General features: G+C 39.1%; 1 protein-coding gene across 1 annotated transcript in view; it reads left to right on the top strand.

Annotated features, from left to right (window-relative positions):
• Nucleotides 1-27,235, top strand: part of LOC126251591 (transcription initiation factor TFIID subunit 2) — a 135,381-nt gene that overhangs the window by 55,778 nt on the left and 52,368 nt on the right. Inside the window, exons 12-14 of the mRNA XM_049952126.1 lie at nucleotides 14,326-14,466; nucleotides 14,944-15,137; nucleotides 20,575-20,786. Of these exons, the coding sequence (XP_049808083.1) occupies nucleotides 14,326-14,466; nucleotides 14,944-15,137; nucleotides 20,575-20,786 (547 nt within the window). The remainder of the gene's footprint in view (nucleotides 1-14,325; nucleotides 14,467-14,943; nucleotides 15,138-20,574; nucleotides 20,787-27,235) is intronic.

Below are 27,235 nucleotides of genomic sequence, written 5' to 3'. Positions count from 1 at the left end.
CCTTGACACAAATCCGCTGGGCAGATTCGTGCCAGTGATCGGCATGCCTTCCCGCTCGGGAAGCAGTGTGTTAAGCTGTGCTGCTAGCCGGGCAGGCTTACATATGTATAAATGGATAATTAATATTTCTCATTGTAGTCCACCTAAATCAGTGTACCACATTATATAAATTATGAAATAAAATACTTACTTTTATATCCTGCCTGGAAGGCGGAGCGTGCATCTGCTCCTGTAAACTGAAAGGTAGGCCGAATGTAGGAAGCGAGTAGGAGCAGGTGAGGTAAAAATCTCGGTGCTGCTATTAAAGTAAAAGTGGTTTTACTATATGTCAACACATTAAAATATGAGAATACTTAACTTTTCACTGAGGAGCACGTAGGTGCGAAGCTGGATGTATCAGAGCTAACACAGGCAAAATCTGTTGTGGCTCGCCCACTATGAAAATGAAACAATGCTGGTTGGTCATCTGCTCGGAATCAAATGGCAAGAATCTGGAACGGCACTTGCTCATCTGTGATTTAAATGTACGCACAAAGCGTTCAGCCTCGCCATTCGACTGGGGGTGGAACGGGGCTGAGGTCAGATGTCGAATGCCATTAGCAGCACAGAACGCTTCAAACTATGGGGACACAAACTGGGGGCCATTGTCAGAGACAATAACTTCAGGAAAGCCCTCAATGCAGAAAATAGATGTCAGCCCGAATAGTACTGGCAGATGTAGTAGAAGACATAGGTACAACAAAAGGAAAGTTGCTGTACGCATCAGTAACTATCAACCAGCGGGTGTCCCAGAAAAGACCTACAAAATCGATATGAATGTGCTGCCAAGCCGCAGTAGGAGTTGGCCACGCAAAGAAGCACTGGCGGGGAGCAGATTGATGCTCCGCGCAAGAGCGACAATTGGCAAGCAAATTCTCAATTTGTTTATCAATGACAACTCAAGTGCAGTGATGACGCACTAATTGCTTCGTCCGCACAATACCCCAATGACCAACGCGCAGTAATTGGAGGATTTCCAACTGCAACAAACGAGGTGCAACCACATGAGACTGAGCATTGTCAGTTCGTAACAAAATAACACCGTGGTGTACTGGCAAGTTGTGACGTTGCGCAAACTAACGTCGAACAAGTGGATCACGAATCTGCGTAACAGAAGGAGGCCATTGAGTATGAATATACTGCAAAAGAATCTGCAAAGAAGCATCAGCGGCTGTCACGGAAGCAATGCGATGAAAATCCACCGGAAAACCATCAGCTAATTCATTATCTTCCGAATCAATAAACATGCAGGATAATTCGGAAGAATCAAACACTTCATCAGGACCGATAGGCAGACAAGGCAAAGCATCACCATTGCCATGCTGGGCCGTAGGCTGAAACAAGATTTCGTAATTGTAGTTAGACAAAAACAAAGACCACCGTTGCAACTTTTGTGTAGTACAGGCTGCCACTGGCTTTGACGGGTGAAACGATGACGTCGAAGGCTTATGGTCAGTGACCAAATGGAACTTGCGACCGTACAAAAAATTGTGAAACTTTGTCACTCCATATACAATAGCTAAAGCTTCTTTCTCGATTTGAGAATAGTTTTGGTGGAAAGGTGCTGCAATTTGCACTGCATTTGGTATAAACCAAGTATAATATGTAATTTTGCCCAACACAGACTGAAGTTCTTTCAAGTTCCTGGGTGCTGGCAAGGCTCTAATCGCACGGAGATGTGACGGTGAGGGTGGATACCCTGTCCGTTAATCATATGTCCTAAATACTGAATCTCAGTTTGAAAAAATTTGCACTTGTCTCTGTTACACTTTAGTCCTGCCTGCAAAAGTACAGTAAATAAGGCACGCAAATTCTGCAAATGTTTGTCAGGGGTTTGACATATCGTCCAGATAATTTGAACAACCAGGGACAGTGGCACACAACTGCTGCAAGTAAGACTGAAAAATAGCAGGAGCCGAAGCACAACCAAACAGAAGGCAGCGAAACTTTAATAAGCCATGGTGGCTGTTGATCACAAAATAGCGTTGCGACTGTTCATTGAGCAGAATTTGAAAGTGTGCGTCCCGCAAGTCAATCGTGGAAAAGAATTTTCCTGCACCAAGCTTATCAAAAATGTCTTCAGGATGTGGTAATGGAAACGCAGCTACCACTGTCTAGGGATTTTCAGTAGACTTATAGTCAGCACAAATACGGAGACAACCGTTTGGTTTTTTCACACAAACTATAGGTGAAGCCCATGGCGAAGCAGAAACAGGTTCAAGGACACTACTGGCTTGCAAATGCTTGAGTTCAGCAGCTATGGCATCGCGCAGTGCATGCGGTACTGGGTGTACGTGCTGGAAAATAGGCATGGCACTGTCTTTGACTACAACATGCACTGCAAAGTCTGCGCCGCAACCAAGGCCATCTGAAAAGAGTTCAGCAAAATCATCTCATAGTGTGGCAGCACTGTCTGCATGGTCACTAGTGTTGATGCAAAGGACATTGTCCTGAATTGCGAGGCCAAAAAGTTCAAATGCGTCCATGCCAAAAATGTTTGTAGCATCACTAGATCGGAGCACATGAAAAGACACTGTACGTGTTATTGCACCACACATGGCTTGAGCACTGAGATTTCCTGTCCAGTAAATGCAGTCAGTATGGAATGTGAATGACGAAGAGGGGGCGAACCAAGCAAATCATATGTCGATCTGTTCAGTAAAGAAACTGATGCACCAGTGTCCAGCAGCATGCGAACGGAACATCCAAAAATGTTCAAAGTCACAAAAAGTTTCCTTGCGTTGCTCTGAATGCAAGAGGAAGTGTCTGGCAAAACTTGATTCACACGATGAGCTGTAGAAGCACGTGAAACAGAAGGCTGTGAATAAATGGCATTAACGTCCATAGGCTGATATGAATCATGGTCATGGTGGTTTCCGTTGCGGTAACGCCCACTCGAGTCATGCAAACGGAAGACAGGTTGTGAATTAGAATTTCTCTTACTGCAAACAGCTTGCACATGTCCTTTCTTATTACAAAAATAACACTGCACTTGACGGGATCTGCAACTGTCCCGTGGGTGGGCACGAAAGCATTTCTTACATGATTTCAGTTTCTGAGTAGGTGCCTGGTTGGAAACTTGTTTACTTGTGCGTGAGTGGCATGGTGTGACTGCTGTGCTAGGGCTGGGCGGGAGGGCACATGTGCCTCGCTAACAGTACACACACCCAGGGTCACGTCGAATGTGGAAGTAGTCATGTCTAATGTACCTTGTCTGTTTAGCAAGTCCACTACTTCCTGTAAAGACAGGTTTTTAAATTTTAGGATTTGCTCATGAATGCAGTGATCTGCAACATTCTGCACAATAGTGTCTCTAATCATGATATCCGCATATGAGCGTCCACATGAGCAATTAAAGTCACAATCAGATGTTTAGTCCCTGAAGGTCCGCTAACCAAGATTTATGGGACTGAGTAGGGCCATGCCGGAGACAAGAGAATTTGTAGCATGCAGCAACCACATTTACACTGTCACGGAAGTGGGAGTTCAAAGCGTCAATTACTTCGTCGTAAGTTTTAGTTTCTGGGCAGGTGGTGGGAAACAATTTTACGAGCACATGGTATAACATGACACCCGCGTTGGCAATGAAAAAGGCGAGCTGCTCTGTACCCGGTATGTTGTATGCTGCGAAGTGTGCCTAGAACTGGGTGATGTATTCTAGCCAGTGTTCAGCGTCAGGATTGAAGGCACGAAATGGTGGCACCAGAGGTGTTGGTGGCAGTGGTACAGGCGGAGATGATGGAAGCGCCGAAGTAGCTGCAGTTTGTAGTGTTACCAGTCCATTTATGGCAGCAAGCAGCTGTGTCATTTGCTGAGCCTGAAAACATAAAAGATCGGACAGCTGAGGAGCACATAAGTGCGAAGCCGGATGTATCAGAGCTAACACAGGAAAAATCTGTAGTGGCTTGCCCACTATGAAAATGTAACAATGTTGGTTGGTCGTCTACTCGGAATCAAATCGGGAGAATCTGGAGCGGCACTCGTAGAGTTGCACAGTGCCGGCTAGAGGGCGCTGTCGTCAGTGTCAGTGTCATAGTGCCAACCTAAGAACTTGTGCCTACTCTGTGGCATTGTAGCTATCGATACCATACTTACTTCATTGAGAGTCTGTCTATCTGCATCGCTTTCATTGCAGTTTGTATGCTGACTTTCTGTGAATTACATGTCTTGTAGTAAAAGCTGTAATGGGTGGAAACCAAACCAATTAGACTTTTTGGAGATGAATCACTTTCTTTGACAAACATAATTTTATATTATCTCTCCTGAACTGTGATTTTATAGGGCAGGCCTGTGAAGAGATATAGCAAGATTATCTATGCCGGTCACAGCACATTTTTCTGTGACTGGAGGCACTGATTCACAGTAGTGGCCTGGTAAAACCAATCCACACTCATAATAAACAAGCGAAGACATGTTAGAGATGGAACTTGACATGTAAATAAATAAATAAGCAATAAAAGTGCCAATATGCCTGCTGCAATAAATCTAGACCCACATCTCTCTAGAGGAAGAACACCATGGGATTCGGGGGCAAGCAGAAGTACTATCTGAAGACTTCTGCATGATAGTTCTTTATGTCTGTATCACTTCTGTGTATATAAAACATTAAGTGAACATGATTTACAGACAAGAAACATCTTTTTCACCTAATTCAAATATCAAAACACAAACTGCCATGTTGTGGACTCATAAAACTACTTTCAAATCTAAAGGTGAGGTAAATATGAACAATGGTGACTATTGGTCAAAAGAAAACCCTCATTGGTTATGTCAGTAAAAAAACCAGCTAGTATGGAGCATAAATACCTTATTTTCTTGATGAACAAATGAGTGATTAGTGGTATTCTGAATTTCTTCAACACGAACGGACAGGGTTGTTAGATGTTCCATTAGCAGCAAAATGGGTGTCTAGAATGTTTTCCCTTGTTAGCTAAGCATACTTTTATTAAAGCATGAAAGACATTGTCTAGCAACAGTGTCCCACAAAATTAAAAAAGCATGTCAGTTGTTTCACGATGCAGATATACTTTGGGATATTCAAATGCACAAAGAGAGGTGTGACAGTGCTTGAAATAAGGTGAAAAGCATTTTAAACAAATTTTTCCTTAAACTTAAAACTGCAATGTTGTATAATAATCTGTTATAATTGTTACAGTAGCAAATAAAATGTATTCAAAGTAAAAAATGTAAAAAAAGAAAAGATTGTCCTGGCCATGATATTAAATAGTACATACAACTTCATTTTTATTTCCTCAAATGTTGCTCAAACCATCAGCTCCATAAAGAATTATTGATGATTTCATCAAATGACTCTAAATCCAAAAATATCCCTTTTGACAAAAAATATTCAGTTTTGAGATATCTTTTCAATGGTACTAATTTTTTCCTTGTTCTTATTTGAAATACTGAAGTTGAGTTTATTTTCTCCATTTTCCAGCTGTTTCCAGGCATTGTAAGGTTCACCATCTGATCATCCTAATCGGATTTCCGAAAATGTGTTTTACTTAAAAAAAGATTGGTTGCACCATTTCTAAGAAAAAGTAAGGGGAAGATAGGTCTGAAGCACCTTGCATATACAACGGTGGTTTGAAAAGTTCTCGGAATCACCATGAGAGGTCAGCACTAGCGCAATGAGCTGTTCACGTGATATTCATTGGACTGTTGCCAGTAAACATGTACCACGTCAGTGCTCTTGGAAGAGAGGTGTGGCAGTGATGTGGCTCTGTTGTTCCCATGCAGTGATTTGCAAAGATGGAAAAAATTGAGATCTGAGTAGTGATTAAGTACTTGAAAGGTATGAAAGCAAAGGACATTCATGCCGATTTCCAGAATACACTGGGGGACTCTGCTCCTTCCTGTTCAACTGTTGCCAAGTGGACAAATGCATTTAAATTTGGTTGGGAGAGCTTAGATGATGATCCATGCAGTGCTCGACCAAGATGTCTCACTACTCCAGAAATCATTGCAAAAGTACACAAAATGGTCATGGAGGATCGCGGATTGAAAGTGCATGAAATTGCTTGTGCTTTCCAGATGTCATCTGAAAGGGTATATCACATTTTAACTGAAGAATTAGAAATGAAAAAATTATCTGCAAGATGAGTGCCGCCACTCTTGATGCTGGATCAAAAATGCTTGAGAATGGACATATCAGAACAATGTTTGGCTCATTTTAGGAGAAACGAACAAGATTTTTTGCGCCAGTTTGTGACCACACATGAAACTTGGGTGCGCTACTATGCCCCAGAGACAAACAACAGTCAAAGCATTGGAAACATGCTGATTCTCCGCCACCAAAGAGAGCAAAGACAATTCCTTCAACGGGAAAGGTCATGGCATCAGTGCTCTGGGATGTGAATTGGATTCTGTTTGTAGATTATCTCCCCACTGGGCTAACAATTACCGGAGAATACTATGCTAACATTCTGGACAAATTGCAACAAAAGATATGCAAAAAAAAGGCCAGGTTTAGCAAGGAAGAAAGTCATCTTCCATCAAGACAATGTTCACCCACACACATGTGCCTTTACCATGGCAAAATTACACTAACTAAGGTATGAATTGTTGCCACACCCACCTTATTCACCTGATATGGCTCTGTCAGACTTCTGTCTCTTCCCAAAACTGAACATTTTTCTTGGTGGATGAATATTCACTTCAAATGAAGAATTGATAGCTGGAGTTGTCAAGCTATTTTGCAGGCCTGAAGGAAACTCATTTTCGAGATGAGATCAAGGCATTGGAGCATCTTTGGACCAAGTGCATTAATCTACAAGGATACTACATTGAAAAATAAAAGAAATTTCAGTTATGTTAGTACTTTTTTTGTATTCCATTCTAAGAACTTTTCAAACCACCCATGTATATCCAAGTGCGTGGAATCTGCTCTTCAATAAGTGTTCTTGTTGTGGCCTCAGTTCCAAGCCTGTTTAGTGCACCTCTCTGTGCTAGCCTATCCTGTTACAGTCTGTTCTTTTCATGACTGCAGTAAGCTACATCCAGTTGAATTTGTTTACTGTATTCAAGTCTTTGTCTCAATTTACAATTCCCCCTCGCTCCTCCCTCCCCCTACACCTCCATTACCAAACTGATGATTTCGAGATGCCATAGGATTTGTCCTAACAATCAATACTTTTAATCTTTCTGATTAATTTGGATTGTCTCTTTTTGTCACTGTCAGGAATGTTTTGTTATTGCCCTCTGTCTTATTGCTGTACCAATTGTTGTATGCATTGTGTTGAGATTGGGTTACATGGTCTCATTCCTCATTCCATGAAGAGTGCTTTTTTCCTTTTCTGTAGCGGGATTAGTGTTCATGCTGTTTTGATCAATCTGCTTTTGAATTGTTGGCAATTGTTTCACAGCTTTTTCTTTGATTCTTCCAAGAGAATAGTTGGATCCTGCTAATGTCAAATTTGAGGATTTGTGCCTTCTTTTACTTTGTGAGCTTCTGATGTTTTATATAAGGGACAATGGACAAAAAGTAGGTAAACTGTTTATTATTTCAGAAGTAATCACCATAACTGTTGAAAGATTTCCTCAGCTTCTAAACCAAAGTCCACTCCAAGAATTTGGCTGTTTCTGCCCTGATTTTCTTAGATTTCTAACTTAATTTCTGCAAACTGGATCTTCTTATTCTGAAGTTCATTTTTTAACTTGTTTCTTGCCCATAAAAGTTTGTTATTTGTTTCCACTTTCTGGCAGTACAGTTCAGTTCACTTTGTTTCCAGTATTTGAGCGTATAAATTGTCTTTTAACTGTTTATGTGATTCACTTATACTTTTATTCATTTCTTTAGTTTAACTGCCCAGTTGATCTTTGAATTCTCTGAGCGATTCACATAAGTTGTTATTTGTTTCTTTTAATTTACTATTCATCTTTGAATGGTTCACTTATGTTTTTGTTATACATTTCTTTTAATTTACTGTACTATCTTCTACCAATCTATTCCCCCTTTTTAAACTCTGTAACCCACCTACCCAAGTAAGCGATGCAACAGTCCACATTCCGACCTATAGAATGCCAGTTTTGTCTTTCCTGATGATGAAATCCTGTGGACTGGTCCCAACCCAGACTATTTTATCTCCTGAATATTTTAATGAAGAGGATTCCATCATCATTAAGCCATGCAATAGAGCTGCTACTCTCAGGCAAAATGACAGCTGTAGTTTCCTCCTGCTTTGGCACTTGCCACACCAACATAGCAAGGCCATGTTTGCTTATGTTAAAAGGTCAGATCAATCAATTAACTGGAGTTTTGCCCTGCCCATACTGAAAAAGCTGCTGCTCATCCTCAGGACTCGCAGGTGTGTATGGCTTCTGGCCTCTGTTGCAGTTTCAGTTGCAGTATGGCTGTCTGTATCATTGACTCATGCAAGTCACCCTACATTGCCAAGACCTACATTGCGGTGGGGCGGGTTGCTCTCTCACTACCCTTTTAACAATCAGTCCACCTACCTGGATAGGTTTCAGGTTGTCTGCTCTTCACTCTGCATTGACGAAATGTTAGCTAAATACCCACCACACAAAGGCCACATAACTCCAGTCCATGGGCAGCATTTAAAAGTTAGTTTAACTATCGGGTGTTCAGGATTCTTGCATGACTCATTGGAAAAATGTCTAAAATTTCCTGTAAGCTTGTTTATTGTCTTTGAAACACAGGAAATAGCTATCTAGTCCTTATTTAATATCCCGACAGTAATTATGCAATGTTACTGACTGTGCCTGTAACAAGTTGACACCCAACAGCAGCCAGAAGATATTTCGTCTGACCCAATATTTTAAATGTCCTAAACAGTCATTGACCCATGACTACTTGCAAGTTAACACTGTCAGTTGTTCAATAGTCTTCTTGTACAGAAGTGCTCGCCATAACGTCTCGTAATTTGCACGAAACATGCAACGCGTAGTTTATGTACGACTTGAAATATTTACATGTGAAATGACCTAAAATAAGTCACTCACAAAGCTCAAACTTTCTCAAAATATACAACACTGTAGTAACTTTTCATCAACTACACGAGAACAGATCATACGTGTGGATTTATTCATTTTGGTACAAATTCAGCTCATAGATCTGAAGCACAAAGCCCTATTCAAATGTGCAGGAAGCACTGAATTCCTATTGGCTAATATGTTAAGCAGCCAGTCAGATCATCTGGAGAGCTTCTATACTCACGGTATTTCTGATGTCAGCCAATCAGATTACCACAAGTAATGTGGACTAAAAATTTCATAATTCTGAAACTAAATAAAATTTAATGCAAACAAAATATAATACCTTTCCACAAAATAAATTACTAATAAATTTAATAAACACCCCTCCTGGCTGCCTTTTGCTAATTCAAGCTCACTCGGACATACGTCACAAATTCCCCTATTACACAACTTTCTCATGCTTACATTTACATAGTTTTAATAAAATATCACATTCCCACTTTACGTATATCCTCCATTCACTCTCTCAGTCTCTCCAAAACACTTACACAAACAAAACTCAATGAAATAATAATTTTCCAATGTACTGTTAATTACACTAGAAATCTGTGGCAATGAAACTAAAGAAAATTCCAGCAATTGGATTATATGATCCTGTCCTCTTGGCTGTAGTTTCAGTTGATACTGTAGATGAATACATTACAGTCCGTAACTTGGATTCACAATGCCAGCACAATTATTATGTGTTTTAGGTAAAAATTCATATCTCCGAAAGTATTGAAGTTATTGATATGAAATTTTAGCAGTATGGTTCTGTTATCCAAGGAATTTGGTACACTAATTATGAAAAAGATCAATTAATATTTAATAGTACTTCTTCAGATTCATAGAGAGTATGTGTAACATATTGCATGCAGCATTTGTCAAGTACACTGCTTGCCCGGCCCAGTAGCCAGTGTCAGCTGTGCAAACATGAGAAAATGATCTCTCTCCTCCTGGCTCCACAGCAACCTATGTTCTCAATGCAAAGTGACAACTTGTAATAATTTTCTACATTACAACACTTTATGGGTATCTTCAGGAGCATGGTTATGAAATGAATACCTCTCCACATGATGCATCTTTTGTCATGTGGCATATACCAGTTGTTGCTGAAATGAGTGTATGTGTATGTGTGTGTGTGTGTGTGTGTGTGTGTGTGTGTGTACCTGAATAAGTTTCTGGAGGGGGCATGGGGTTATTTGAAAGGATATTAAGTTTCAGACTGGAAGTGTATTTAATGGTTAGTTAAATGTGGACAGTTTTTCTTATGAAGCCATCAGAGGACTGGAGTTTGGTTTCTAAGATATTGGTACCTTGAATAAAGGGGGTTGAGTGAACCAGAGCTCCTTTCCAGTGCATTCCACTTTGTGCTCCACTGCAAAATGTTCCCTCTTACAGTCTTCGGACATGTGGACACATCTGTAGTAATAAGCAATTCCTCACCTGATTTCCTAATGTCCTTGCAAAGACCTACAGAGATAGACACCTAAAAAGATGTGCCACATGCTCATTGTGAAGTACACAAACAACTGCCTAGCACATTTTTTTTGCTCACTGCATGTCACTGGACACAGAGGATAGCATGTGCTTAAGTAACAGTCTTTGTAGGCTTGCAGTGTGGGGAAAGGTCATGAGGACTGATGAGTCATGAAGCATGTTGATGCCAGCTAATAACACTCTACAAGCACATCACACACTATTTGAGGCAATGCAATTCACTTGCTGACAGACACTCAGTAGAAGTATGGTAAAGATATTCCTATGTGGAGCATATTTATTTGTTGTAGCCCATTCAGGAAGATAAAGCAATATTCGACTGCTCCCAGTTATTACCAGACTCATTTGAGGGGCGTTCCATGTGTGTGAGTGCTTATGTGGCCCCTCCATGTCACCTGACCTTAATTCCATTAAGTTCATCTGTGCAACAGCCCTCACTGAGTATTGCACACTGAGTGATAGGGATCAGGGTGGCTCCCAATGTTGGCAGTTTCCTGTGAAGCCCATGATGTGATTCAACACTGCCATCATCAGAGTGAATTGGGGTACTGCACACTACCGAGTGGATGTTTCTAGATCAAGTGCCGAGGAGTGCTTGCTGTGTACAAAAAGAGGACAGTCACCTGTAGATGAACAATGGATAATGTATAGGCAGGTACAAAGATCAGATAGCATCACATCTCTATGTCTGTGGCATCCACTGGCTCTTGATGAGTAATTGTCAGGGTAGACGGATTTTAGAGGGAGGACAGGTATAGCAATAGGGAGAGAGTATAGTGGGGCAGCTGAGCAGGGGACGAAAAGACAGCGGGAAGCAAGAGTTAAATCTTAGGTGTAGAAAGGGGGTGGCAGGTAACACTCAACAGTAATGACAAAATGTGGATTATTAAATTATATAACAGGAGCTGTTATATAATTAGCCACCTTTAGTAGAAGACTTTTTTTGTTCTACACTATGAATTTCGCTCCTTTCGTTGGCATAAACTGGCGCCCGCATCTCGTGGTCGTGCGGTAGCGTTCTCGCTTCCCACGCCCGGGTTCCCGGGTTCGATTCCCGGCGGGGTCAGGGATTTTCTCTGCCTCGTGATGGCTGGGTGTTGTGTGCTGTCCTTAGGTTAGTTAGGTTTAAGTAGTTCTAAGTTCTAGGGGACTTATGACCACAGCAGTTGAGTCCCATAGTGCTCAGAGCCATTTGAACCATAAACTGGTGCTAAAGTCATCCTCTTTCTTCTGTTTCACTGATGAAGTCTTCCATTTGTAAGGTACGCGACCTCACAGACTTGGCATGTAGTAATTCCATTGAAATGTCATGATCATTAAAAACTTTATTTCTGATGCATTTTGAGTCATCATCATCAGATAACGGTGGGCGTACAACTTTGCTTCCGCTGTTTGCCGATAGGTGGCGACAACGATAAGTATCGGTCGAAAGAAACAGATCGCAGATGTCAGGCAGCTAGTTTGGACCTTGGTCAACATAACCTCATTCAAACACTAGCCGATTTGTGTCTGCATAATAAAGTTGTTCTTGATTGAAAATGTCAGTTTACGAGCCTGATTCTCGTCCTTTGCGGGAGGTGTTAATGTTGTGTTTCAATATAAATAAAACAGTGGCTGAGTCTCATCGAATGCTCTCAAGTACGTATGGTAAGGACACTATTAGTGCAAGAATATGTTGTGAGTGGTTTCAACACTTCAAGAATGGTGATTTTAATGTCGTAGACCGGCATAGTGGTGGAAGAGAGAATGTTTTTGAAGATGCAGAATTGGAGACATTGCTGAGTGAAGAATCGCAAGAATTGCCACGATTAGTGGGAGTGACACAGCAAGCCATTTCAAAATGTCTCAAGGCTATCGGCATGATTCAGAAACAAGGAACTTGTGTCCCATGTGAGCTGAAACCAAGAGACATTGAACGGTGTTTGTGAACAGTTGCTTCAGAGGCAAAAACGGAAGGGATTTCTGCATTGCATTGTGACCGGGGACGAAAAATGGGTTCATTACGATAACCCTAAATGCAAACAATTATGGGTATATCCTGGCCATGCTTCCACATTGATGGCCAAACTGAATATTCGCGGCTCCGAGATCATGCTCTGCATTTGGTGGGACCAGCTTCGCGTCATGTACTATGAGGTGTTAAAACCAAGTGAAACCATCACAGGTGCTCATTATCAAATGCAATTAATGCATTTGAGTGGAGCATTAAAAGACAAATGGCTGCAATACAGCGAGAGGCACAATAAAGTGATTTTGCAGCACGACAATGCTCGACCCCACGTTGCAAAAGAGGTCAAAACATACTTGGAAACGTTAAAATGGGAAGTCCTATCCCACTCGCCGTATTCTCCAGACATTGATCCCTCTAACTATCACCTGTTTAGATCAATGGTGCATGGCCTGGCTGACCAACACTTCCAATCTCATGAAGAAGTCACAAATTGGATTGATTTGTGGATAGTTTCAAAAGATGAACAGTTTTTTCGATGCAGGATTCGTAAACTGCCCAAAAGATGGAAGAAAGTAGTGGCCAGCAATGGAAAATACTTTGAATGATACATTTGTAACCAATTTGTTTCATTAAAGCCTCAAATGTTGGGGAAAAAACGGCGGAAGCAAAGTTGTACACCTTGTGCATAGTAGGTACAAGTACTGACAATATGCATATGAAACCTCATATACGTGAACAATATAAGAAAAATATACAGTCTTATATGCAATTGCCATTAGGCGATATTTACAAAAGATGTTATTTGGAGACTTCACATGCCAGACTGACGATAGCAAACTCAAAGCCCATATTGTATTAACATGGTGCCAGATGGTGTTGATGTTAAAGAGTGAGACAAACCAAGACATAGCTTTTGCAATAGACAAACTAATGTAAATATTACTGCCACATTACATCTTTTTTTTTTTTAAATTCCAAAAATGTCATTACTACAAATTTGGGGTATTAGTCGATTTGCTGTATCTTGAATTACACAAGCACCATTGCTTTTTAGAAATGTTTCAAACTGTGGAATTTTGTTTTGAGTGCTTTGTCATTTTTTCACTAGAGTTTTAAGTTGCATCCATGAGGGGCACTTCCATGGGCCTTGCTCTAACACTTTGGGGTCCCCTACAGCTATCTGGACTGGATACAAAGTCCAGAGAGAGAGAGAGAGAGAGAGAGAGCTATGAGCTCTTGTTCTTTCAATAAAGATGTGTTTCACAGCAGCAGAGATGTACAAGAGCTCATAGCCACTCAAGTATGCATTTTAAAGCCCATGTGTACAGACCTTTTTTTCTTGCTTTGGTCTGTACTACGACTCTGAAAGTTGTGTACCCTACAATCTTAGCAACACCAGTACCGATACATGTATTACACTATCAGAGGTATCAGAATGATTTTTGCTTATAGCTTTCGAGTGGTTCATTTCCAGACCAGGATCCCTTAACTAAAATTGATACATTTACCCTCCCCCATCAACCATGAAAGTTTGTAACGTCATTTCAGAATTACCCTGTGTATATACATTCATACACAGATGCCGGTGCCTGTAATTTTGATGCTTTGTAGTGATGTTGGATAACATTTTCGGACACGGGTTCCTATCGTGACTTTGTTCCTCGAGACACCTTCTACTTCCCCTCAGAGTTTGTCAGTGTAATTTTGAAACAGCATGTAGAGGGATTTTCAGCTAGTTCTGTAGAATTAACTTGTACATGTATTTCAGAAGTATTTTCAGAAGAAACATTTTCAGTTAGTCTCTAATGGATTTTTACAGAAGACAACAGTGATCACTGTTTTAATATACTTATTTGCAGGTTGCAAATGCTATGGTGGCTAACTGGGCTGGTCCTCCAGCAATGTTGGCAATATTCCGTAAACTATTTGGATCGTTTTCATGTCCACACATCATCCGGCAAAATAATTTTGCAAATCTACAGCACTACTTTCTACAAAAGGTACTGTAATTATTTATATATATATGCGACTCATACTGTAGAGAAACTAACTATAGTCAGTGCGTTTTTGAATGTGTTGAGATTATATAAGCTTGTAATGTTGTTGAAGATCAGCGGTGGACATGCTCCAGTCATCAAATGAATCAATTAATTTTTAAAGGTTTTCCTTGCATTGAAAATAATTTAGCATAATTCAATATGAGCTGCTTCAGATATTTATTTCGCTTTGAATATAGTGACAAGTAACTGACATTCCAATGCTTTAGAATTTATGATACATTAATTTGATTAGTATGTTCATGTTTTAATGTGTTAAAGTCCTATGGGTTATTTTTATTAACATTTTTTCATTTTAATACTGTAGAATACTATATGGGCATGTGAACATTCTATTCACCTGCTGCCTTCAGAAAAACTGACCTGTTAATAAAAGTTTTAACTCTGTGTGTGTCTTATACTCATATCAGCTTCTTTCAGACAATACCATTGGCAATGGCTGGACTACGAAATGCTCATGGCATTTGCCCACCTGATGTCATTCGTTTTCTCTTGGATCTATTTAAGTACAATGATAACAGCAAAAACCGTTACTCAGACAATTATTACAGAGCTGCACTGGTAGAAGCTTTAGGAGCTACAGTCACACCTGTTATATCAGTTGTTCAACAAGGGTAAAGTTACTTATTTTAGTTTTCATAAGTTAAATTTCTTCATTTTTCTTATTTTTGTTGTGTGTCGTGTTTATTTTGTAATATTTATTACTGTGACTGACTGATTCATTCATTCATTCATTCATTCATTCATTCATAGTATTCTCTAGATCACATCATCAAGGGTGAGCTTTCATTCAAGTTTTGCAAAGCAGTTGTTAGAAATTGCACTAACAATTAACTGTTGTTTACCAGCTAAAAAAAAAACTATTTGTAGCTAATCAAGCTAAATTGAACATAATAAAATTATTTACAAGGGAAGCCACTACTTTAAAAGAAGCTGCTACTTCCTCAGTTATGTTTTCATGACTATTTTGTCTTCTGTTGTTAGTGCAATATCTGCATGGACACATTATTTATCATAGAACAGTAGTTGTCTTTTTGTCGTAAGAATAGAGGCCTGTTGAAATGTGCATTATAAGAGCAATTTCGCTAATGTAAGTACTGTGTGCCTACATATGATGACTTGTCTGGAGACTGAAGAACTTCTCTATAGAAAACAACATTGTTTCCAAGTCAGCTGCTTGTTTAAAAACCAAGGTTGCTTGATTTCTTCATGTGATACAGAAAACAGGAGAGAGCAGAGCATTAAGAAATCCTTTGATACAGTTCTATACCATTGCCTAGCAAACAAAATGTATGCACATGGAATTTCTGGAAAGATGTGTGGCTGGACTAAAGACTCTTTGGGAACAGAACTGAATACTCAATACACTATTCTTCATTGGAAGACCATCAAAAGCAAAATCAGTGTCTAGCATATCTCAATGTAGTTTGATAGTATGTAACTGGCAGATAAGGCTGTTTGCAGGTGACAGTACTGTACGGGAAGGTAAAATTGACTGGTCACTTTTATTAAATACAGAGGAACTTATAAATTATCATTGCAGGGTCCAAAGATTGGTAACTGACCCTCAACATAAATAAATGTAATGTAATGTGCACAAATAGACCTTAGGGGAAAAAAAAGGAAGAAGAAAAAGAAAACCATGCTAACTGTGCTTTTGAATTAATTTATCTTATGCTGTCTCCATTGTAGATTGTTATGTAGCTGGACCCCAAAGAATGTTACATTTGATAATTCATTAGTGATTAATGTCTAATAGTAGAAGATCATTTTCATTTGTTCATAATTGCACAATATGGTTCTTTATGAAAGAAAGACTTTGACTGTTTGTTGTGAACCAGTTGTATGTAGATATGCTCAGTAATCATCTTTGCCATGTGTCATATGAATCAGTTTGGGCCCTTGACTGGTGTGCTTGTGTCATCAGTTAACATGAGTTTTTTAACAGTCCTTTAAAGTCGTAGAAATGTCATTTATGTAATTAAGAACAAGAGCCAGTTCAGTACCAAACCTCATAGAGCTCCATGTTTTATGTTCCTCCATTCATGTGACAGCATTCTCCATCCATGCAAGAGGGATGTGATGAATACTATAACATTTTAGTTTGTCCAGTAGAATTGTGTTACTCTGCAGCTATGTCTTTTGTAAGAATTTGCCCCCAAAAAAGATCTGCTGAAAGCATGGGAAATCGGTAGTATAGGATTGGTAATTACTGTGGGCAGATTGGGTGCTGCTAGCAACTAGTTGTGCAAGTAATCTCTTATTAGAAGCATTCAGGTACAGACAGTGCTATGTGTGATATGACAGAGTGACAGATGATGCATCAGCATCGTCCAGATTTGAACGCAGCTCTCAGCAGGGTAACTTTCCAAAACATTAGTATATTTCACCGACTGCTTCTCATACTAATCAACTCAGGGGATATGCTTGATGCCATCCTTAGTTGTAACTGAGGCTGCACTCTAATTTGTTGCCTGCACCCCAACTGTAATTACATGGCCACCTAGGTGAAAGACCTAAATATGAGTGACATCACTGAGATATACACTGGTGAAAAATACGAGCTACCTAGTGATTTCCACACAACTGACCTGTACCTTCAGCAAAAGCTTTTGTGGCCACCCAACTTGTGGCCTCAGTCCTGTGCGGCACATCTGGGATGCCATCAAACTACTATGCATACCCCAGAACCAATTATAATCCATCTTTGTGGGTTGTGGATTTTCATTGCCTAGTCCTTGAAGTCAATTGAAAATGCATTACTCGCCATCCAGATGAAACTGGGTACTACACATTACTGCGTAGGTGTATCTAATTCAGTTGAAGACAATATCAAGTAGCAGAAACTAATAGTGAAATATCAAACAACACAAAAATGTTGTCAATGACTTTTTGTGGATGAAAATAAGTGTAATCTGAAGTTGTGGAGTACCTTCAGTTATATAATGGTGTGGTGTTGTTCCTTTTGTAAGAGTGCAGTTTTCTGAACTGAAGAAACTGCTCAGAGACATTTCTGTTGCCTGCATTACTAATATATCATTTCTCATCAAAAGAAGCAACCCAAATGTTTAAAGCAGCTGGTAATTGGTTAAGAAACATTTTGCTGAGTGCATCTAGGTTAGAAAAAGTGTGATTTATGTGCTTTTGTTCTTTTTTACAAGAAATTTGTATCACCATGAAACTGTTAAAATTAATTCCATTTGAATAGTCCTCAACATGTAATTTTTGGTATAGCTTGTTTCCGAAACTTCAGAATAATATGAGAATATCAAATGATGGATGTTGAGTGTATCTTTATACAGAAGGCTGTAAAAATCAAACTCAAAAGTTTTACAGGTACTTTTAAAGTTCACTATTTTGTGACACTCCATGATACCATTGACATACAGAGACTGAGAAAAGAGATTACAAAGAATGATGTTCCTGTTTCATTCATACTGCTGTCCCATTTACATTGAAACAAATCCAAGTAATAGACTATTTACATTACTGTGGTGTTGCAACCAAACATTGAAACAAGCCATTACTCCCTGGAATATGTCAACAGAAATTGACACATTTATCTTTTTGGTCAGCTCATCCAGTGTTGGAGAAATGTTACTGAAAAACGTGTGCGCCCAAAACGAGTGATGCAGATGACTAAGTATTTATCAAGAAGTGTGAAAATGACTAAGTGTAGTTGGGCTGTTCCTTGCACTAGTCACAACCTGTCTAATGGATCTGCCAACACTTGTAGAATAGTGGTACATTGAATGAAAACCATTAATTTGGTTCAGTAGTAACAGTTCTTTCCTTCCTTGACGAAAGGTTCAGTAATGCCAGTTGCTAGATACTGCAGCCCAAATAGCATTTATTAAACAATATAATGCCGTGGCTAGTTTTCATAGTACAGTACATGGACACACGCACGCGCGCGCGCACACACACACACACACACACACACACACACACACAAATTAGATGCTCCGGCCCACATATCGTAATTCCTTTTATCACTCCTTTACTGCAAGGAAATGGGCTACACATCCTAATACAGATCCCTCTCTCAAATCACCCGGCAAGTTTGTATAAACAGGGTAGTCAGAAGCAGTCTGAAAAGCATAAGAAGAGGGAGGACAACTGGAAGAAGAAGAAGAAGAAGAAGAATAACCCAAATGTATGGCATTTCTGTCATATGCAGGGCTGCCAGTAGCCAATATCGTGAGAATAATGGAGAAACATCAAATAACGACCGTTTTGCATGCAATGCAGAAAATTAAGGATACGCTTGGCTTGACCAAAGACCAGCTGAGCCTGTATGGTGTTGGTTATTTATAGTATTGAGTACAAAGATGGGATGCAGTAGATTGGGCAGACACACCGATGTGTATCACAGCTCCATACAGAATGCCTCAGAAACACATTCATAGCATCAACGAGGAACACACTGGTGATTTTGAACAAATGAAGAAGCTATGCAGAGCCAGTGAGTTCCGGGGCTCATTTGTCAAAGAGGCAGTAGAAATATGTCTGTACAACAACCTAATAAACTGAAATAGTGGATTTCAACTCAGCACAACATGGGGTTCTGCAATTATGAAAGTACAACAGGAATGCTCCATTCTGAAAGCCGCAGAGTGTCTGCGGACCGAATGGACAGACACCAGGGTCCAACACCTGCACAAGGGCTACACCGCGTTCCTCAACCGCCAGCCATGCTGTGTCCCCCCATTCCCAGTGCTGCACCTGCTTCTGGAGAGGTGTGGTAGGCCTGCTCACAGGAGATGTTAGTGGTCCACTTGCTGTATATATATGCAGGACACAGCATCTTGGCATTTTGACTGAATCTGATGGGTATGAAACTCATTGGAACATTTCAACAAGATGACCCTACCATTTTGTTGATCACACGATAAGTTTTTATCAACCAATATTCACTTAAATTGTATTTTAGTGTACTGAAACAACAGAGAAGTGGTACAGTCTAATTATAATTTACAATGTTTTCTCAGTATTTTGGAATTAAGTTTTTTTTACCACTAGATGGGAAATTGTACAGTGAGAGGAGGACACAACAAAAAGCACATTTCATCTGCAGATCATAGATCAGGCAAGGTTACGCAGTGATGATGGAGGAAGGCAGTACAGATCCCTCTCTGACCATCCAGATTTAGATTTTCTATGGTTCCCTAAATTACTTTAGGCATAAATTACTTTAGGCAAATGTCAAGAAGGTTTCTTTGGAAAGGAGGCAGCAAATTTCCTTCACCATCCTTCCCCAATTTAAGCCTGTGTTTCATCTTTAATGACCTCATCATTAAGGACATGTTAAACCTTAACCTTTTCAATTTCCTCCTTTGGTAAGCACTGGCTACAAAAGCATATAGATAGCAACAGTAGATTAGGTATATTTTTGTGAAAAATACACAGGCTAGTAGTTGAAATGTCACAGTATACCAAACAATACACAGAACAGTTAATATCTTATAGTAATGGGCAATGATATGGCATTTCAGCATATCGAATATTCCATTATGTTCTGCAGCTTGTAAAAGCCTCTTTCTCTCCTGTCGCTGTGTGACTAAGGCCTCCCATTGGGTAGACCGTTCGCCAGGTGCAAGTCTTTTGATTTGATGCCACTTTGGTGACTTGCGTGTTGATGGGGATGAAATGATGTTGATTAGGATAACACAACACCCAGTCCCTGAGCGGAGAAAATCTCTGAACGAGCTGGGAATCGAATCCAGGCCCTTAGGATTGACATTCTGTCATGCTGACCACTCAGCTACAGGGGGTGGACTCTTTCTCTCCTGATGTTCATGTTTCCAATTTCTTCCTTACCTTGTCTTTTTTCCTTTCATGAAGCATCTCACCCTTCACCCTTGACTTGTCTTATGTGTGAAGGAGATCTGATAGGATATACACATGTCCATTTGTAGTAGTTGCTCTTTACATACTTTGGAATAAGACTTCATTAATCATACTCATTACTGATTTTACCATATTTAAGTGTAGTTTTAGAATTCAGGTCTGCACCATAGTTGCACTAAAATCTTATAAATATTTTTACAGAGCTCCAATTACAGCTGATTCACTTTCTTCAGATACTAAACTTGTTTTGGAGGAGGTTACAAGATGTTTGAATCTTGAGAAACTTCTGCCATGTTATAAATATACTGTGACAGTTGCCTGCCTTCGTGCTATTAGAAAACTGCAAAAATTTGGACATCTGCCCAGTAATCCCTCACTCTTTCGAAGCTATGCTGCATATGGTCAGTTTATTGGTAAGTACCACAAAAACAAAACAAAAAATTAAAAATAATTAAGAGTAACAAAAGGACAGTGTACATAAAGGAACAGATATTTATTATAGAAGATGAGCAAGGGATCACATTCACATAAGCACAACTCATACACATATGATCATTGTCTCTGGCGACTGGTCCAGCCTCAGTGACCACAGACAGTTGTCATGTATGTGTGAGTTGTGGTCGTGTGAATGTGTGTTTCTAATTGAGAAGATGGCCTTTTGACCTAAAACTTAACTGTATAGCAGTCTTTTTGTTGCACCTGCCTGTGATTCAGCATGTCTTCTATATAGTAAACAGCAATCCGTCCTTTTCATAATATTGTCATTATTCTATTCTGGATTTTCCAAATGCAGAATAAATGTGTATAAACTGTGGCCATGATAAGTATGTAAAAGTAAAGTAATAAAAAATGAAAAAAACCACATTGGTTTAACATCAGAACAGTGAAAAGGCAAAAAGACATCTTTCAACTTTTATTTCCACAACAATGAATTATTTTTTTAACATTTTTTTCCAGCAGACATCATGACTTTTCCTCATTTCTTCTGCTTTTGACAATAGTGTACTAAAATTTGCTGAAATATCTTGATTTCATGGAAATTTCATGAAGAATATCTAGAACAGCATGAGGGGTCAGTTCACCTCTGGTGCAACTCCTGTTTAGAATAATTTAGTTCTCATAATTCCAAAGGGTCTTGCATTGCATTTTGCTTTGATCATTAGTTGTTGTCCTGAATGATGTTAGGTTTATTGTCAGAAAAGTTCTATGCTGGACATTGTGATGTAACTTTTCAATTGTTTCTAATATGTTCCTGTAGTTTCTCTCCTCATTGGTTAGATAGTGTTTTTTGGCCTGTAACAAACATTTTCAATCATGTTTCATCAGTGCATTCCAAAGAACTTGGATATTGAATCGAAAAGTGTGTTGCTAGATTCAGGTGGTGATTATCTGCCAGGATCAATTGATGATGAAAGTTGCAAGACTAAGGAGAAGGTATACCATCAGTAGGTGTCTCCCCATCTCAGTTCTTTCCAGAACATTCTCAGGCATCAACTTGTGCAGCAGTGAACATGGCAGAGAGATGGAATCAAGGTGAAGGTTGCTAACATACCATTGCCTGGAAAAGGGCTGCTTTGAATTTTTTGAATGAAAGAGGATGGCTCACTGCATATGTCTTCCACTGCATGGATGATTCTGTTATGAGTATTTTCCAACTTCTTTTTGATGAACCAATGCTTTGTATCATAAAGAAACAGACAGAATCAAATGCTCATAATGAAATAAAAAGTATCACTTATCATTGGAGGAATTGGAGATAGCGATTGGTATCATGTAAGCCAGAGGTGGTTTTTGTGCTAAAGGTATGTTGTTAGCAGTGGCAGATTTATATGTAGGCCCACTAGGCACGGTCCTAGCTGCGGCACCTTAAGGGGGCAGCATTTTGAGCTCCATACTCATTTTAACCTTTTATGTTTGAAAATAACTGTGCTTAAAAACGACAAAAATTTTTGATATTGTTAAACAACTTGCTAGTTTAAATAAACCTTAAGAACAAAATTCGACAATACAAGCTTGGAAATATACCTAGTTTACTTGGTGACTGAATGGAATTTTAAGATTGGGTTTCTGTCTGGTCTTATCTTCATGATTGTTCAAACTATTTTGAAGTAAGCTGTCAGGACAGCAATCTACAATGCAATGTTTCAAACATTATTATTTTGAGAATGTTGGCTTCTGCTTAACCCTACCATATTTTCCTTGTGAAAATACCAGGACCCCTCAAAAGCTGTGATAAACTAATCAACAGTTTCTTGAATACTGAAACATGTGTGGGCCTCAGTATGTAAAACCAGATTTTACTTAAATTTCTTGTAGGAATTATGGGGAAGTATCAAGTCAACCCTCCATTACTGTAATTATTTTGAAAGCTCTGTGGTCTTCAATATCTGAGCTTTGATTTAATACACCCGTTTAACAAAACGTGTTGATACTGGGAATGTTTTACATTTTTAAATACATGTTTCTACGAAAAGAACATAAGCAGAATATCTAATAATGTGTGAAATACACTTCACAACAGTTTAAAAGCCGGCCGCGGTGGTCTAGCGGTTCTAGGCACGCGGTCCGGAACCGCGCGACTGCTACAGTCGCAGGTTCGAATCCTGCCTCGGGCATGGATGTGTGTGATGTCCTTAGGTTAGTTAGGTTTAAGTAGTTCTAAGTTCTAGGGGACTGATGACTACAGATGTTAAGTCCCATAGTGCTCAGAACCATTTGAACCATTTAAAAATTTATTTATTTATTTACTTAGTTACTTGTTTTGGTGAAAAAAGAAGAAGAAACCAACTTTTGTTTGTCTCATTTACTGTGCTGCAGCCTGCACGATATCGAAGTTCCCACTCTGTGCAATCAAATAGTACATGGCATTGCAAATTTTATATTAAACTTCTAAACTAAGCATTTTTCTTCAAGGAAAGGTTATTTTTATTTTATGTTGGAACAAAAGGCGCCTTTGTGTGTAGACATAACAGCAGTGTTCACACAAATGAGAACATATTGCAACTGCCAACAAGACTACGTAAACTTTTTAGTCTGTCTTCTCTGCCCACAGAAACCTCTAAAATGTTATAAGAATAAGTGGGATAAGAGTTGATCCAGCACACCTCACTGCAAGAAACTGCAAAAGTTATTTGCTTTTTAAATTAGAAAGACAATGTCAAGAATATTCAGAACATATTTGTGTCCTGGCTAAAATTCCGGCAACGCGGGAAACAGAAGCCCAAAAAGGGACTCCCGTTTTCTTTACGAGATATTTGAACAAAAATGTATTTTACCATAAACTTTTAAATGGTGAATCAACTATGTGTGATTTTCTTGTATACTCCTGTAGCACCAGTGCTGTTTTTTGTGCACCATGTAAATTGTTCAGAGGTAAGGCCGCGATTGCTACTAATGGTATTGCAGATTGGAAAAATATTTCTAATATCTTATCTCATAATGAGAATTCACTTGAATGCAAAAATTCGGAGTTATCACTCGTAACAAGAAAAAAGTCACTTGGAACACTAGACAATCATTTCGAGTCATATGTTGAGACAGAAAAAATGTACTACCACAGTGTGTTGAAAAGGGTGTTTGTGGTAGTGAAGAAGCTAACAAGTTGTGGACTTCCCCTACGGGGACACATTGAAATATTCCATTCATTACATAATGGTGAATTTATGATGTCTCTTATAGCTGAGTTTGATCCTTTTCTCACAAAGCACATTGAACGATATGGAAATCCAGGGCAGGAACATACTAGTTATCTTTCTTCAGCAATCTGTGATGAAATAATAGAGCTTCTTTCTGAACAAATAAAGAGAATTATCATACGTGAAATAAAACAGGCCAAATATTTCTCTATTAATAGTAGATTCTACTGTGGACATTTCACATATTGATCAGTTTCAGTATATTTCATATTAAGATATGTGAACGAGAATGGTGAATGAACCTGTTGAACGTTTCCTTCTGATTTTACCAAACACGGTACACAAATCCGAAAACTTAGCTGTCCGGTCTACAAATTCCATTGATATTACTGACTGTAGAGGCCAGTCATATGACAACGCAAGCAAAATGTCAGGAACCTACACTGGTTTGCAGGCACGCATTAAAGAACAAAACTCGAAAGCGCATTTTGTGCGTTGTGCAGCACATTCTTTGAATTTAGTCGGCACTAATGCTGAAAGCTGTTGTCAGGAAGCATGTTCATTTTTCAATGTAGTTGCAAAATCTTTATAATTTTTTCTCTGCTTCTACACAATGCTGGGATAAACTTCTTTCTTTCATCAAACCAGGAAGCAAAACGGTAAAAAGTTTATCAAAAACACATTCGTCAGCAAGAGAGGAAACGTGTGTAAGTCTATATGAAAACTGGGAGGGTGTTATCAATGCCCTCACACATATTGCTAGTAATACGTTTGAAAAACCAATTGTGTGAAATGAGGATTCAGCTTTATTGAATCAACTCAGCAGTTTAGAAACAGTATTCATGATGACAGTCTGGAAGGACATAGTCCAGAGATTTAATAGCGTAAATCTGAAATTGCAAAGTGTAAATATTGATACCAAAATAGTGCATGAATTATATGAATCACTTGTAGGATGTACTGCATCTATTAGTGGCTTGTTTGACTATTATGAAAATAAATCCGTGGAGATTGTGGCTGATATAGACTATGAATGCACCTATAAAAGATCACGAAAATGCAAACTTCATGACGATGAAGAAGAGTTTTTCTGACTGGAAGGGAAAAATTTAGAGTCGAAACATTTCTCCCAGTACTTGACAACTTGTATGCTGAATTAGTGAAGAGGAAGGAAAGATATAGAACACTGTTGGACTCCTTCACAGTTTTTGGTAACCTTAAGAACAGTTCACCTGACAATATTGCTGAATGTGCAACAAACTCCAAGTGTTATATGACACAGATTTAGAGCCTTCCTTCCCTAGTGAAAGTGTACATTCTGCGGTACTTTTGAAATCTTCTGATATTATTGATACATCATTCAAAATGAGTAAATTTTTACAAAAAGGGAGGTTACAGTCGGTGTTTCCGAATGTTGACATTGCTCTTAGAATATTTCTATGTATGACACTTACAAATTGTTCACCAGAATGCTCATTTTCGGGTCTTAAAAGAATGAAATCATACCTACATTCTACGGTGTCTGAGGAGAGATTGAACGCCTTGTCGACTCTTGTCATTGAAGCCAACCTCCTAACTGATAACTGCCTGAACTATGAAGATATGATCAATGAATTTTCTGTCTTTAAAGCCAGACGCAAACTTTGTTGACTGGTGAGTTTGTTTATTTATTCATATTTGTTTTAAAAATTTAAGATTATAATGTGATTTTTGTTGTAACTTAGAGCACGTTCATTGATTTACAAACTATGTATTACCTGTTTATTTTACAATTGACGATGACAGAATGTGGGGCTAAACCTCGTTTGCATGCAGACGTGACCGAAGGCACCCGACAATACTGAACAATACCCAAATGACTCAGGCCGCTCGGCTCTCTACAGTCAAGTCAAACTGTACTGTAGTATATTACAACTGATGTGTATTCTTGGTGTCTGCTGAAATGTATAGTTGTCACGGAAATATACATCATCAGAGAGTACACTCACGTGAAAAAGTGTTAATAAATAATGTAGTTCAGTTCTGTCGATAAATATGTAAAAAGCTTTGCTAATACCTTTGTTGTTGTTGTGGTCTTCAGTCCTGCGACTGGTTTGATGCAGCTCTCCATGCTACTCTATCCTGTGCAAGCTTCTTCATCTCCCAGTACCTACTGCAACCTACATCCGTCTGAATCTGCTTAGTGTATTCATCTCTTGGTCTCCCTCTACGATTTTTACCCTCCACGCTGCCCTCCAATGCTAAATTTGTGATCCCTTGATGCCTCAAAACATGTCCTACCAACCGATCCCTTCTTCTAGTCAAGTTTTGCCACAAACTTCTCTTCTCCCCAATCCTATTCAATACCTCCTCATTAGTTACGTGATCTACCCACCTTATCTTCAGCATTCTTCTGTAGCACCACATTTCGAAAGCTTCTATTCTCTTCTTGTCCAAACTAGTTATCGTCCATGTTTCACTTCCATACATGGCTACACTCCATACAAATACTTTCAGAAACGACTTCCTGACACTTAAATCTATACTCAATGTTAACAAATTTCTCTTCTTCAGAAACGATTTCCTTGCCATTGCCAGTCTACATTTTATTTCCTCTCTACTTCGACCATCATCAGTTATTTTGCTCCCCAAATAGCAAAACTCCTTTACTACTTTAAGTGTCTCATTTCCTAATCTAATTCCCGCAGCATCACCCGATTAAATTTTACTACATTCCATTATCCTTGTTTTGCTTTTGTTGATGTTCATCTTATATCCTCCCTTCAAGACACTGTTCATTCCGTTCAACTGCTCTTCCAAGTCCTTTGCTGTCTCTGACAGAATTACAATGTCATCGGCGAACCTCAAAGTTTTTACTTCTTCTCCATGAATTTTAATTCCTACTCAGAATTTTTCTTTTGTTTCCTTCACTGCTTGCTCAATATACAGATTGAATAACATCGGGGAGAGGCTACAACCCTGTCTCACTCCTTTCCCAACCACTGCTTCCCTTTCATACCCCTCGACTCTTATAACTGCCATCTGGTTTCTGTACAAATTGTAAATAGCCTTTCGCTCCCTGTATTTTACCCCTGCCACCTTCAGAATTTGAAAGAGAGTATTCCAGTTAACATTGTCAAAAGCTTTCTCTAAGTCTACAAATGCTAGAAACGTAGGTTTGCCTTTTCTTAATCTTTCTTCTAAGATAAGTCGTAAGGTTAGCATTGCCTCACGTGTTCCAACATTTC

The sequence above is a fragment of the Schistocerca nitens genome, chromosome 1 (genome assembly GCF_023898315.1).
Source record: "Schistocerca nitens isolate TAMUIC-IGC-003100 chromosome 1, iqSchNite1.1, whole genome shotgun sequence".
Lineage (NCBI taxonomy): Eukaryota > Metazoa > Arthropoda > Insecta > Orthoptera > Acrididae > Schistocerca > Schistocerca nitens.
This window is presented reverse-complemented; position numbering and strand designations above follow the sequence as displayed.